Consider the following 14,067-nt stretch of genomic DNA (forward strand, 5'->3'; position numbering starts at 1 on the left):
ACATGAAAAGTTTTTTTAAGGAAGGTGCAACTTTGAAATGGTGGTCATATAGTTTGGTAACGCTAAAAATTCTTCCTGATTTATGTACTCATGCTATTCTAGGACAAACATGGAAAAATGAGGACGAGAGTTTGACCATCCATTATGGCTGTGTTTTCTTTGCTGTAAAACTCTATGCTGAAACAGCTTTGAACGCATTTGTCTTGTGTTAATACTTAACCGATTTTCTACTAAATATCTCTTAAATCTAGGAGATATAGTCTTGAAACTATATTCTATTACATTTGAAATACAACAGCTTGTCAATGAAAGTATAATTGAGCCAAGTGAGTCAAATAAGAGAGCTCTAGAAGTTGTGACTAAGAACAACATGCACAAAAATGGTGATCAATAATTTACAAAGTAATAACAGGTTCACACAAGTGAATGGATAATTTTTGACTAGAGTAAATAAAATTGTTCAGTATAATGTTTTTAGCACCATTGATTTGACAAGTGCTCATCATTAATTTCAAATTCAAGTAGAAGAAAAGAAATATACTTCTTTTGAAATCAACCAACGTTTGCGTCAATTTTATCGAATTCCACTTAGAGTAAAGAAATAGAGCAGCTGTTTTTACGGAAAAAATGGACATCCTTATTTTAGGAGAACGTCTAGATGACACTTTAAAACAAATCGATAACATTACGATTTGTTGTCAAAATTAAGTTCATCACGACAGAAATGTTGAAAAATTCCTATAAGCAGCGTGAAAACACTGTTAAATTTTGAAATTTTAAATCGTCTAAAAACCCAAATACCATAATGATTTTTTAAAAATAATATTTAATGTTAATTAGTATTATATGGAATAATTCCGTCTTGGATTATAAGCAATAATTTATTTTCTATTTAATTGAACAAAAGACCTTTTATGTTAATCTGTTAATGTGAAACTTTATATTAATCTGTAACTCTATTAATCTCCCTCACATTTATTAAGAAAACTTATTACATGTTCGTATATGCAGATTGTCCTGGTTAGTAGAGTCCTGAGAAGACTGTTTTTGCTTTTGTTGACTGTAGTCTGTCCAGAAGGCCGTTACAATTCTTCATTCTTGCTTTCATTTGATTAGTCATGACCACTACAAAGAGGTCTGTTTGAATATATAACCGATGTAAAAGTTCAGGGATTTTCTTCTTTGCCCTTACCTCTTTCATTTCATTTTAAGCTGGATGTGTTTACGTTGTGATTGTGACTTTAAAGAGTTCACATAGCCAAGCTCTGGTCATGTACTATAAATTTACAAATTGCCATGTACGAATTTGTCTTTTATTTCTTACAATATCCATGTCATGAATAGAATTCATCGAATCTTACAAAGAATAGAGAGTGTCAGCAAATCATTGGCCATGCTATATTGACTTAGCACTTCCATAAAGTCAATCTTTCTTTGTGTATCAATTCGTGGTATCAACTTTCCCGAAAGCTTTGAACACACGATGTTGTTTACAATTTCGGTATAAGCTTTCCCTGTACGATGATAAATGTTTGACTAAAGGACATGCACCTGTTAAAAAATTGATATGTTCTTAAGAATTTGTTTAATAAATTTCTTTCAAAAATCATAACAGATGCACATTTTTAAAGTAAATGATGATGGGCATAGTCTGCGCATAAATGTTAGGTGGTGTGTCCCATTTCTTTACAAGCTAATATTTTTGTTAAGGACGCTTTGTTAGTATTTTTCTTCATTCGTTTTCACATGTATTATTTTTGAAGCAGGTACTTTCTAAAGAACATGTACCTGTTGAAAAATTGATGTAAGATTATTCTGCATACAGAAAGTCCCTTGACGATAATGGTTCTTAGTTATAAATAATTAATGGTTGGCAATAACACAAGTTCAGGCATACGAACTAAACCAATTCACCAAATTCGTTCTTGAAACTTGCCTGGTGCATATAATTTCGCTCTTATATTGAAAGTATTTTTGAGTCTCTCGCATTTATGTTATGATATTATCGCTAATTGCTTCCAGCGTGTCATCACACTATTCTTGGCATGCCTCTGCCCAGTCCTTCGCCCGATCTAAATAGAGGTGAAATCTCGATTCTTGGATGTCTGTCGGTATCATTTTTCTGGCAGGTATTTTTACGGTTTAAGTGGGAGCGCACAATCACAACAAAGTACGTAGAACCTTTCGGAGCGTCTGTTTGATTTTGTGGATAGCCGCTGCGCATGCGCAGTTTGTCTTTTGTTATCCTCGGAGATAGTCGGACTTAGAAGTTATGACGAGGAGGGCCGTTTAGTGTGTTCGTTACTTTTTCGGGAAATATCGCAATGTTGTTTTCCTTAAATTTTCATTTCGTTCTGTCGATTTACTCAGAGCAAATTTTGAGTGTGGCAAACCTAAACTTTGTGTCTTAAATTTTTGGGATTTTCGGGAGTCTCGGGGATTATGGAAATTTTGTCGTTAAGTTGTTAAGCTTGCTCATTTCTTTGTTTTTTGATGGAATGTTTACGGTGAAATTTTAATGTGTGTTAGGTCATTATGACAATGAATACAAGCGCACATACATATCGTAGTACGTATGTACGTAATACATTAGCTACATGTGAACTGTAAAGAGTCTGTCTGCTTACAAAGATCAAGCAGAAGTTATATACAATAAGCAAAGAATCGTCGGTGACATAATCCTGTGAAAATGTTGTTATATTGAGAAATATATAGAATCATTACGACTCTAATATTGACTTGTATTACACTTCCTGTTGTTATTTATTCAGTCAGGCAGAACAAAGCATGAGCTTGATTCATCGATTATGAAAACAAAATTTCTTACTCTTTCATAAAAAAAGTAACTTCTAAAAGTCAAAATATTATTCAAAAGCAGGGTGGATGGTGAAGTGGCAACTCATGTATATAGTCAGGTAATAGGTCCAATTTGGTATTATTTTTCTAAAAAACTATTTGCATTGCTTATACATTGCTTATAGGCCTTTTGCGGCGCATCAAGTCGTGTCTCCCACTAAGCGCTAGGATAACTTTCTTTAATTCTTTTGTTCTGCCCCTTTTTGACAACGGCGATATAATATGGGGAGACTGGGGCAACACTACACTTATGACAGAGCTACAGATCCTTCACAATAAGGCTGCGCGAATCATTTTAGATCTTCACCCTACTGCTTCCGCGAGCGATACACTTTCAAGGCTCCATTGGAGACCTCTAGATAGGCGGAGAGCCGAGCATCGTGCTATTTTCATGTTTAAGGCAGTTAATAACCTTTTTATGCACACTTTTCACTGCTGTTTTAACAGTAACTATCATAACTATAATACACGATCAAAGCGAAATATACGCAAATCGTTCGCACACAGAAGATGGGGGCACTGGATAACAATAAATTTTGCAGCGGACGTTTGGAATGCCTTACCCCTTTCCATGAAAGATATGCCCACCTTAAGCCAATTTAAGCGTGGTATCAAGAAAGCACTATTTTAATTAGTTTCGTTTTTAGCATGTTAATTTTCAAATGATGTAGTTTTATCTTCATATTTTCGCCTTGTATTCTTTTTCTTTTTATTTTTAAATAGTTATATCAGATTTAGTTACTTTTAGAGGACCCCTCTGTAAACCACTTTTTAATGATGTTGGAATCCTCAATAAAGATTAGCTATTATTATTACATCGCTAGATTCCCTAAACTATAAAGTCCTTAATTAAGCAGGAAGTTCAATATATTTTTGATCACTTGCAATCATTGAGCGAAGCGTTTACTATCAAACATTGATTGCAAGAAACGCAAAATCTTTGGAAATAAATAGACTTTTCAAAACATGACTAGAAAAAGGTAACAAAAAACACGACCCGTTGACTCAAAACACAATTAACTCCCTATATAATTATGTTGAATAACGTGTCACAAGCAAGCATCGTGAATAAAACACCACACGAGTACATACGAGTATCTACGAGTACATACGAGTACATACGAGCGACATACGAGTACATACAAGTACATACGACTGACATACGACTACATACTGGTCAACAATTATTTAATAGGAAGTTTTTGAACGTAATTATTTAATAGGAAGTTTTTGTTTATTTGAATCTCCGTAAGTGCAGTGCTCGATGCTTAAGAGCAGAGCGTAAATTATGATAAGAAGAAGAAAATACACAAAAACTACAATTTCATCGCGACAAGCCTGTTTCGTGATTTCTCACTCTTCAGGGGATGATGTTAAATTCATTTCAGAATAAGGTTTGAGAATAAGGATTTTGAAAGTGTTTGAATACCTGCTGTGGGCGGTAATTGATCATTTCAGAGGTAAGTTCAATTTTAAACATCCTGTTTAGCAAGAATGTCATACTTAACTTGTTCCTACATCGTGTTAATAGTCGCTTTATACCTGACGGTTTGAGTAAAAACATTTATAGATAAGACGTACATAAAGCCAAAGATACTGAAATCGTTGTCCAAAGACGCCTTCATGAAACATTAGTATACGCACGAAAATCAGGTATATGTAGATCCGAGATTTCATTTTACGAGACATTTATCATAATAGATTATGTTACTTTTACTTTTATACAATGATTGGTGGATATTGTTTTATTGGATTGTCTCATTAAACACAAATCGCTGTTGCTTTTTGATAATTGTTATAATATGTAACACTATAGATTTATGAACAAAAAAGTTAGTACTAGTTATAAAGTAATATGATACAATATACATGTTAGTTATTGTGTTGTCTTAAAAGAATTTCATATTTTTCTCTAAAGAATGTCATATTGTACTTGATTAACCAAAGCAGCCAATAATTGGTATTCTTTTAAGAAATACACTATGTATAACCTGAGTATATCTATCTTTTCTTTATTTCTATTCATCCCTTTATAACTAGTCAAGGCTGTAGAAAGCTTGTTCAATAAAAATTATAATATCAGTGAAGGTTAGACTGCATTATTTATAAATATTGTAAGAATTGCACACTGGTTGGTAGTTTTAAAGCTACTTTCTGTTCTCCAGGAGTATATAAATTCTATCAGATTAATGACATCAACAAACAGTATCGTCTAAGTTGCAAATCAATGTCATGATAGTCTGTTTTGCTTAATCTTCCTGTCCCCCAGATGAATTTGGTATGTGTGGCAAGTAACTTAGTTTGATTGCTAATTTTACATTTTACCTTAAAAACTATTAGTAGATAGTAGATAGTTGGATAGTAGATAGTATATTTAATTCATGTGAAGTTCATGAAACAACTCCTTATTAGCACATTATGTAAATATTTTCCTACACAATTCTGCATTTGTTAATTATTATAACTTGCCTAAAAATTGCAGACATCTTATTCATCTTTTTGCAATAGAACAAATTCATTGTGATTGGTTTACAGATTCAACAATCCTTAAACATCTTAAGAAACATAAATTGCTTGTACACATACTTTCCTGGATTAATTTAAATGTTTTATTAACTTGCATGCATACAAATATAATGAAAATTTGTTTAATGCATGTCTGAATTATTGTTCAAACAACATTATCTCTTGGACATATGATGTCTATTGTTCATGGCAACATCTATACACATGTGAATTACATTCATATTTTTATACCTATGTGTTATCTTGTCTTCATAACATTATAAATGTGCAAAAACTATATTTAAAGTTATCAAACTGCATCATGTTGAACAAGAAATAAACATGTTTATTCTTATGTAACGATCATAAACCAACTTTTATTACATGAGTTAATCCAAACAAAATGCCAAGCTTCAGTGAATTGTCTTGGACCATTAATTATACTCTTTATTACTTTATCATACACTTTATTTACTACAAGCAATCTCGATTGTTTTGGGGGTAAAATGACTATAGTGGTCAATAAGACATGCACGCCTAATCCTCATTGTGGACTAAAGTGCCAATATTAAGACCTGCTATATGAAAAGGCAAATTCAATGTATTATCCAGAAACAAATTTCTCGGAACAGTATTATTAATCTTTCAAAACTCGACCATGCTGCACGTGATTCTCTGTAGGAAATTTGCGACTCGGTACCCTCTTTCAAACTCAATACCCTTTTGGCAAGAACTGCTTTCCATATTAAATGATGCTAAAATATGTTAATGTTGGCAAATACCTAATCGATGGAACCCCCCCTCCCCCCCTTGACGCTGTTCCTGTTTCTAATTTTGTACATCCTCAATTTGTTTCTCTTATGAATGCCCTAAATGGCGACATTTTGATGGCTATATTATTAGCCATTGCTCAAGGGTTTCAATATCTTGTCTTTCGTATAGAATTGAGGATTTAGCCTACTTTTCTATTGACCGTGTTAAGCCTGTTTTTTACGTCGCATTTTACATGAGTCGAATGCATTCAAAACAAAAGATAATGAGGAATTTTATCTCATTTTCCTTTGTCGCTAATGCATTCGACGCATGTAAAGTAGGACGTATAAAACAGGCCTTATTCACATCCCCATGACAAAAGTAAAACATTTAAAGATCGCTTTCGCCATAAATACCGTGCATGAAAATTGTTGTACAGTCATGGACTGAAAATCATATTGTCACAAACTGCAGATGCAACAAATTATCTATTTTTTAAGGTAAAACGAGATTGCCTTACTGTGTCTTTCATAGGCTCATTGTAAATAAATCTTAAGACTTATGATTAACGAAGGATGTATATTGTTACACAGTTGAACTATAGTGATTGTTTAATTTTTTCAAATAGACATCAAACATGGAAATTGTAAGATTCGTTTCTAAAGAAGATATTGAAATGGCAACAAACTTACTGCCAGAAAGGAAGCCACGAGAGAAATTGACTGTTTTGGGTACAGGAGACTTTTGTCGTGCATTAACAAAACGACTCTCAACGGCTGGATATCACGTCGTTATGGGAATACCGTTTAATATTGTATCCTTGAACGATGCTTTGGAACACTCTGACATCATTTTTCTTGCCATTTCTTTACATGGATATGACAGTTTATTGACATCATTGGGGAGCCAACTAAATGGTTTGTGTTTAGTTGGGTTTTTTTTTCAACTAAGAAATGAAAACTTTAGATGAATTGCTGTTTTCAGGATATTTGAATAATGAGCCTAAACATAGATTTACCTAGAAACCCTTAAATGTTCATGTCTTGTAACAGCCTTCCTTAACTGTCAATTTAAGTTAGACTGTCTAAAGCGTATTTGTAACACTTTGATTTTCAATACTGACAATAAAATCGGCTAAATTAAAACATATTTTCGAGATGAGCAGATCGACATATAAAGACGTACTTAAACATATTTTTTACATTTTAAGGCGATATATAAATCTCTTCAACTAATACCTTGTACAAAAAAGTTATTCACTACGTAATTGTATCAGTTGCTTAAAGATAAACTATATATCTTATTGAAATTGCCAATTCTTATTTTTTGTCTTTTAAAGGAAAGATTGTTGTTCACGTTAGCAATCGAACCCAGACCTCTTTCAACGAGCTATCTAATGCTGAGGACTTATCAAGTCTACTACCTAAAGCTCACGTTGTGAAAGACTTCAATGTGATATCTGCATGGGCATTGGAACTAGATATTTATGGAGGAAGTCGGACTGTTTACATTTGCGGAGATAATGCGGAAGCAAAGAAAAGGTCGGATGAACGTTTAAATTTATCATTTTCAATTTTAGCAAGTTGCTTTATTTTACATTTTCGATTTTGTGATCACTATCCTTTGAGCGATTATGCGAAATAAGATCCTTTATAGTCAGGCCCCAAACTACACATTAACTTAACATCGAAATTATAATTCATTTTACAAACTTTGAATGTTTTCGTTTCGCAATAAAGTTAATTAGTACATCATAGAACTCGTACGGTACATGTTGACAAGAGTAATGACATCAAGATTCACCATGAATGCTGAAGGTCATAAATAATTTCGCGATCATATTATATATTATCCAGTCCAAATGTCTGCTACATAAAGCTGCCACTTTTTGCTGTAAAGATTCAAATCATTCATACGTAATTGTAATGCTTTATGAGGTCGAGAATAGAAAAATGATATGTGAGTTCGTATATACGATTGCATTGCTAACACTGATCTAAAACCCTCCTTGGTCAAATCTAATAAATTGTGATATGCAGTTATCTTGTCAAACTAGTAAAGGACCTGTTTAACAGTTTGTTTGCACTTAATTTCCTTGATGTAACCTTGTGTAAAATGACCATCACGAATAACATGGCATATGTGCCATTTCCTCAATCCAGGACAAGTGTCCTGAAAAGAAGACCTTCCTTGACAAAAATAAATAATCTTTTTGAGGAACTTAACGTGTTTAGAATGTTAAATTTTAGGGGTGGTCAACTGAGAAAAGAATTGTATTAGTTTAATATTTACTAAGAAAATTACCATGCACTATCTCTGGTCAATTGTCAATTTAGCATGATTTAACAAATTTTTTTAAAAGGTAAATTAAATGCATTCAGACTCTTATACAGATCCTTGACAAAGCCTCCGGTCCGCCATTGTCGCTCAACAAATGCTTTGGCTTCCTGCCATTTTTGTAAAAACATTGATTTTTTGTAATGATTTTTTGCATTTACCAAAGCCTTTCGACAATTTCACATTTTAGTTAATGACAATTTAATTCTGATAATCAGAAAGTTATTTTTCCATCAAAATTAAAATGTTCATGAAGCATTTAAGAATAGTCCATTTCATATGAAGTCAATGTGGAATATCATTCAAATCATATATGACTCAAAGCAAAATGTTTTCTTTCTCTAGATTATGCAAATATCTGGAAGAGTGCACTTTACACCCCTTCATCAAGGCTCACTAAAGGGCGCCAAAGCTATCGAGAAAAAGCCAATGGAGCTATTTTTGGGATTTTTGTACTTCGTTATGTGGTTATTCTTCATCCTTGCGTATCTAATTCGAAAGGTTCCGTTTACTATTTTTCCTCTAAGAGAGATCAGTATTATTAATGCCTTCACTGTAATTGGACTTTTGGAAATGGTTTATCTCCCAGGATGCATTGCCGCCATTGTACATTTGGTATACGGTAAGACTTGACTTGAATGATTTTGTATTTACATATTGCCGTAAACAAAGCAGTAGTCACTACCCTTTGCTACAAACTTAACAGAATAAGTTTTACATTTGATTGAAAGATGATCATTTTTATCATTAACTACGGATTATATTTTTGATTTTTGCATAAATCTCCATTTTCTGGCGTATTTTTGTCTGGCAATATTGCAAACATTCATGTCTTTTATTTTGTGGTTCAACTACTGTTTTTCACTGCATCGAAAACAGATGCACAAACTGAAAACAGTTTAGTATTAACTCCATGAATTTAAGATTTACTGTTTCTATTCTTTAAACACAAATGAATTTGTTCCCACGTGGAATTTTCTTTTCCAAGGTACCAAATATCGTCGTTTTCCAAAATGGCTTGACATTTGGATGAAATCTCGTAAACAACTTTCAGATAAACTGACAATGAAGATGGCTTCAAAACACTTTCTGCTTTTTCTCATTGGTGAGATGTCACTGATCTACATTATTACAACAGCAAAATATCATTTGGATCTCCTAGATAATGGAGGTAGAGTTGTTTGCATAATTTTTCTTCTTTAGTCATTTCCAGCGATTCTAAATATAGCTAAATAAAACCAAGCAGGTCCAAGAAAAAGAAGTTTGAGACTTTGCTATGAGTTGCCAGGCAACTTAGCACAACAAACATTTACTTAGTAAAATATTATAAGAAGACTGGAGTTCATTACTCTAAAGAATGGAGTTTGTTATCTCTACTCCTTCTCTGAGTTGCTGACTGTTTATTCTTATGCACAAGTGAATACATCAAAATAAGGCAACTTGTCAAACAGAATGATAAACACAATTGGACAATAGGCAACATAACAAATTGGATAAAATCTTGAAATTATAATCAGAGGCGTAACTAGAACGTTAATTGGAGTGTGTATATTCATATATTTAGTTGTGCCCTACTGATTTCTTTTGAAATTCAAATCACTTTCAAAAGAAATCAGTAGAGCACAGCGGGATAAATGAATATGCACACCACCACCAATTAACGTTCTGGTTACACTTTGATATAGTAACTGTTCCGAGCAGTTGACCTGACCGCACTGAGGTAATCTTATTACTCTTATCATTTTATGGATAGTGGATGCGCATTTGAAAGATTTTCTATAGCCTCTTAAGCATTTTTATTTCAATTGTTTTGATTTTCCTTTGTTCATTATGATCATTGGTGCAAAAAATGCAAGGCCAAAGGCACACATTAAATTTGTGTGAGATGGAAAAAACGTCAAAATGACAATAAAGCTTTTGAGCAGGTCCAGCAGGAAATAAATGGAATTACTCGAGGTCATCTCGCACAAAGTGCAAACCCTTCAGCTAAAACATAGTTGCATACAATTCATAAAGCTGTAGATTTTATAATCGGTGGATTGAACAACATTTCACATAAGTGTCTAGCTTTTTTGAGACTAGCTGTGTCTTCGAGATTTGATCTTAAGGCATTTCCATCAAAGACACAGCATTAATGGATCAGGCCACCCGATTCGGCAATCGCTGATACCAACTCCTACCAAAAATGTGACGATACTGGTAACAAATGATTTTTTATTGCTATAATGCTGAGGCGTAACACTACACTAGTCTTGACATGACTTGAAAAAGTCCTTCCGGCTGATATATGTTGCTATTTTTTCGTGTCGTTACTACATTTTTTGTCCTTTTTCTTTAGGTTTGAATATACGATAACTATCTCAATACGTCTTTTTATTGTGTCGTTCTCTTTACTGTGCCAAACTTTTTTGACTTTACGTGTGTCTTTTTGAATTTACGTGTGCAACACAAAATCCTTAGTAGGATGTGCACAACGTCGTGGACCTAAGTGCGTCCCACTGTACCTGGCAATTTTTGCGACGAGGGGGAGAGGTTGGAGTAACCCTTTGTCTTGCGATAGTAACTTCTAGTTATATTGCATATTTTTACATATTTCACCCTAAAATATGACTATCTGAACCGACAACACCCTAACATCACATTCATAGCTGAAGTCGAACAAAACAGAAAGCTCTCATTTCTTGACATTTATATCTCTCGTACCAATGGAAAATTCACCACTTCCGTCTACCGCAAACCTACTTTCACTGGCCTTTTCACTAACATCCACAGCTTCATCCCACTTGCCTACAAACTTTCATTAGTCTCCTGCTTACTTCACCGCATCTTCAATCTTTGCTCTACTTACGAAAATTTTCATACACAACTCAGATTTACCAGAAAGTCACTCACCAAAACGGTTTTCCTTCACGCATTGACCAAATCACGTCCTTCCTTAACTTAACACCTCCAAACCACCTGTCTTGACTGCTCACAAAATGCCCATCTATTTTTGTCTTCCTTTCACCGGCATACACTCCCTTCAAATTCGCACACAAATCAATAGCCTTTGTGCTGCAGCCTTCCCACATATATCCATTGAATTTGTTTTCCGCCCTTCTCAACGTATCTCTTCTTTCTTCCCCTTTAAGGACAAAATTCCCAAACCTCTGAGATCTGGCGTAGTCTATTTATTCAAGTGTCGAAGCTGCAACGCCTCGTATGTGGGTCAAACCACACGTCATCTACACACCAGATTTTCGGAGCACTTGGGAATATCCCCCCTTACAGGCAACCAAGTTTCCCACCCTGGACACACCCCCAACTTAGACGACTTTAAAATAATCTCCTCTTCCAACGATACTTATGAACTCTCCATTCATGAAAGCCTTCTAATCAATAAATACAAGCCTTCACTTAATGTGCAAGGAAACTCCATTCCACTTAACCTCTTTTAATTTCTCTTTATTTTACTTCCTAACTTCCTTATCATGTATCCATTCGACACTGCTTCCTTTAGTAGTAATTTAACACCTTTTTGTAAATATAATATCTTGTCTTAACATCCTATTTATTATTTGTCTGAAGATGTCTTGAGTAAAGACGAAACGTCACAATAAATTTAACTTTACAATTCGTTTTTTTTTGGTCTATTTCTATGGCTCTAATCAGAACTTTATGTTACGCATTAATTTTTATCACACGAATTCGATTTCCGCTCGGCAAGTCTCTCGCTACAATTTTAAATCACCCTAAAAATAGTCATTCCTTTAATTAAAGGCTGTGAAGCAAATAGTAATTTCTTGTCAAAAACAAAGTTATAAGGAACATCCTTGTTATTTTGTACGAATAACGTGAGAAAATGCATTTTTTTCAAGTATCTTCCTTCCCTACAGGTTGTTCAATTACTTTCACAAATGGATTGTATGCAGTTAAAAAGACTGGCTCCTTTTACAAGCGTTCACCGCCACCTGAAGAGTGAAAAATGGATAAATCGTGCACAAAAAATAGGCAATAACGGTTGGGCTGGCTTCAAGTTCCTTTTCTCGGACCAGATGGTGACTTGTATGCAGTTCGTAAAGATGGGACATTTTGAAAGGTTCTCCACCTAAAATGCACGTGACAGCTGGAGTGATCGTGCAACTAAATTGGCAATAATGGTTGGGCTGACTTCAAATTTCTCTTTTTTGGTCCTGGCAGTGACTTGTATGCAGTTCGTAAAGATGGCAAGTTTTTGAAAGGTTCTCCACCTAAAAATGCACTTGACAGCTGGAGCACTCGTGCAACTATAATTGGCAATAATGGTTGGGCTGACTTCAAATTTCTCTTTTTTGGTCCACATTGCAACCTGTATGCCGTCCAACCAGAGGGTTCCATCTTTACAACGTACGAACCAAAGGACAGGTCTGACAGATGGTTAGACCGCGCAAAAAAGATTGGCACAAACGTTTGGCAACATTTCAAGTTCCTCTTTTTTGGTCCTGGGGGTTATTTGTACGCAGTACCATGTGATGGTTCTTTACGAAAAGCCCCTCCTCCAAGAAACGCAAGTGATACCTGGATTTCTCGCTCATCTAAAATCGGTGCTAAAGGATGGGCAAGTTTTGCATTTCTGTTCTAATTCTCTTGATTTACTTCAGTAGCTACTAACAATTCATGATTATATTATGGTAATTGTTCTCAACGTAAACAGTTTTAAAATATAATGTCATTAGCAACCCATTTTGCTTTGGTTGCATGTTATTGCTTATTAAACATTTCTCAAATTTTGTAATAATAGCTCGATTCCTTTATGTCTTTTAAATTTTTGGGTGTTAATATTGAGGCTTATATGAAAAATTTGATTTATTTCTCTGCACGCTTTGCTAGAAAATTCCATGTGTATTCACATTGCACAAATTTCCTCGTGTTTACACAAAATGTGTATAACACACTGACATGGAAGTGTTTTTGCATTGCCTTTAAATACAGGGGTTAAGCTTTTGTATACATGTTTTATTTAAAAAACGTTCTTTGCAAACAGAACAAGTTTGAATAAAAAATGAGAAAGCTCTTTTGCAGAAAAATTTTTTGCAAACCGACCACGTGCCAAGGAACTCAAATTTTGCATAACATAACAAAATTCTCAAGAAGAAAACAGGCTTGACAATAGTGTGTTTTTGTGACGTTTAAAAAAGGGTACAGTCAATAATAACTTCGACTTTACACGAAGATTGACAGTACAAGCTTTTATTTGTTAAAAATGGCGAAATTTTAAAAGAACTTTTTAGGATTATCAACTTTCTAGCTATTACTCGTTCTATGACTCGAGAATTGCAAGAAAATTTTTCCATGAAATCATGCATACAAAGAGAAATTGATTCATCAATTGTGTTCATAAAAGATTACTTTCCTTCATTTTTTTTCATTAACTCTTGAATAGCTCATCAGAGGTTTGATAATGTTTCTTCCGAACAGTTAATCCAGCTGCGCTCTCTTTTGCATACGCATCGTAAACCCAAGGCTCCCTGAAAGAGTGAACTCTTCCAGACACTGAGTATTCTACCATGCGACCATTACATATTTTCTAAAACAAAGAAATTATACCATTATCGCATGTTAATAGAAAACAAGACAAGGTGAAAAAAAAATAAATGA

The 14,067-nt window shown here is 34.1% G+C and overlaps 2 protein-coding genes and 1 long non-coding RNA gene across 3 annotated transcripts in view; 1 reads left to right on the plus strand and 2 right to left on the minus strand.

Annotated features, from left to right (window-relative positions):
* Nucleotides 1-806: 806 nt before the first annotated feature.
* Nucleotides 807-1,545, minus strand: LOC124457786. Its single transcript, XR_006952796.1, has 2 exons — nt 1,193-1,545; nt 807-1,137 (listed from the first exon to the last, which is right to left on the minus strand). It is a non-coding gene; the product is annotated as an uncharacterized LOC124457786 (long non-coding RNA).
* Nucleotides 1,546-4,133: 2,588 nt separating this feature from the next.
* On the plus strand, nt 4,134-13,207 carry LOC124457228 (metalloreductase STEAP4-like). The gene is made up of 8 exons (XM_047007509.1): nt 4,134-4,316; nt 4,427-4,509; nt 6,743-7,031; nt 7,454-7,655; nt 7,872-7,881; nt 8,797-9,073; nt 9,440-9,622; nt 12,327-13,207. Exons 3-8 carry the CDS (start codon nt 6,752-6,754, stop codon nt 12,410-12,412), a joined length of 1,038 nt encoding a protein of 345 aa, XP_046863465.1. The 5' UTR covers nt 4,134-4,316; nt 4,427-4,509; nt 6,743-6,751; the 3' UTR covers nt 12,413-13,207.
* A 432-nt stretch (nt 13,208-13,639) lies between these two features.
* Nucleotides 13,640-14,067, minus strand: part of LOC124458236 (5'-methylthioadenosine/S-adenosylhomocysteine nucleosidase-like) — a 76,274-nt gene continuing 75,846 nt past the window's right edge. Inside the window, exon 5 of the mRNA XM_047008284.1 lies at nt 13,640-13,996. Within this exon, the coding sequence (XP_046864240.1) occupies nt 13,838-13,996 (159 nt within the window). The 3' untranslated portion in view covers nt 13,640-13,837. The remainder of the gene's footprint in view (nt 13,997-14,067) is intronic.

This window comes from Xenia sp. Carnegie-2017, unplaced genomic scaffold (assembly GCF_021976095.1).
Source record: "Xenia sp. Carnegie-2017 unplaced genomic scaffold, XeniaSp_v1 HiC_scaffold_6, whole genome shotgun sequence".
Classification (NCBI taxonomy): Eukaryota; Metazoa; Cnidaria; class Anthozoa; order Malacalcyonacea; family Xeniidae; genus Xenia; species Xenia sp. Carnegie-2017.

What these genes read in the sequence shown, in the direction of transcription:
- LOC124457228 (XM_047007509.1), top strand. Translation starts at nt 6,752, where the DNA reads ATGGAAATTGTAAGATTCGTTTCTAAAGAAGATATTGAAATGGCAACA. An exon ending in ATTGGGGAGCCAACTAAATG is followed by an intron (nt 7,032 to 7,453) that starts GTTTGTGTTTAG and finishes TGTCTTTTAAAG; the next exon opens with GAAAGATTGTTGTTCACGTT. An exon ending in GGATCTCCTAGATAATGGAG is followed by an intron (nt 9,623 to 12,326) that starts GTAGAGTTGTTT and finishes CCTTCCCTACAG; the next exon opens with GTTGTTCAATTACTTTCACA.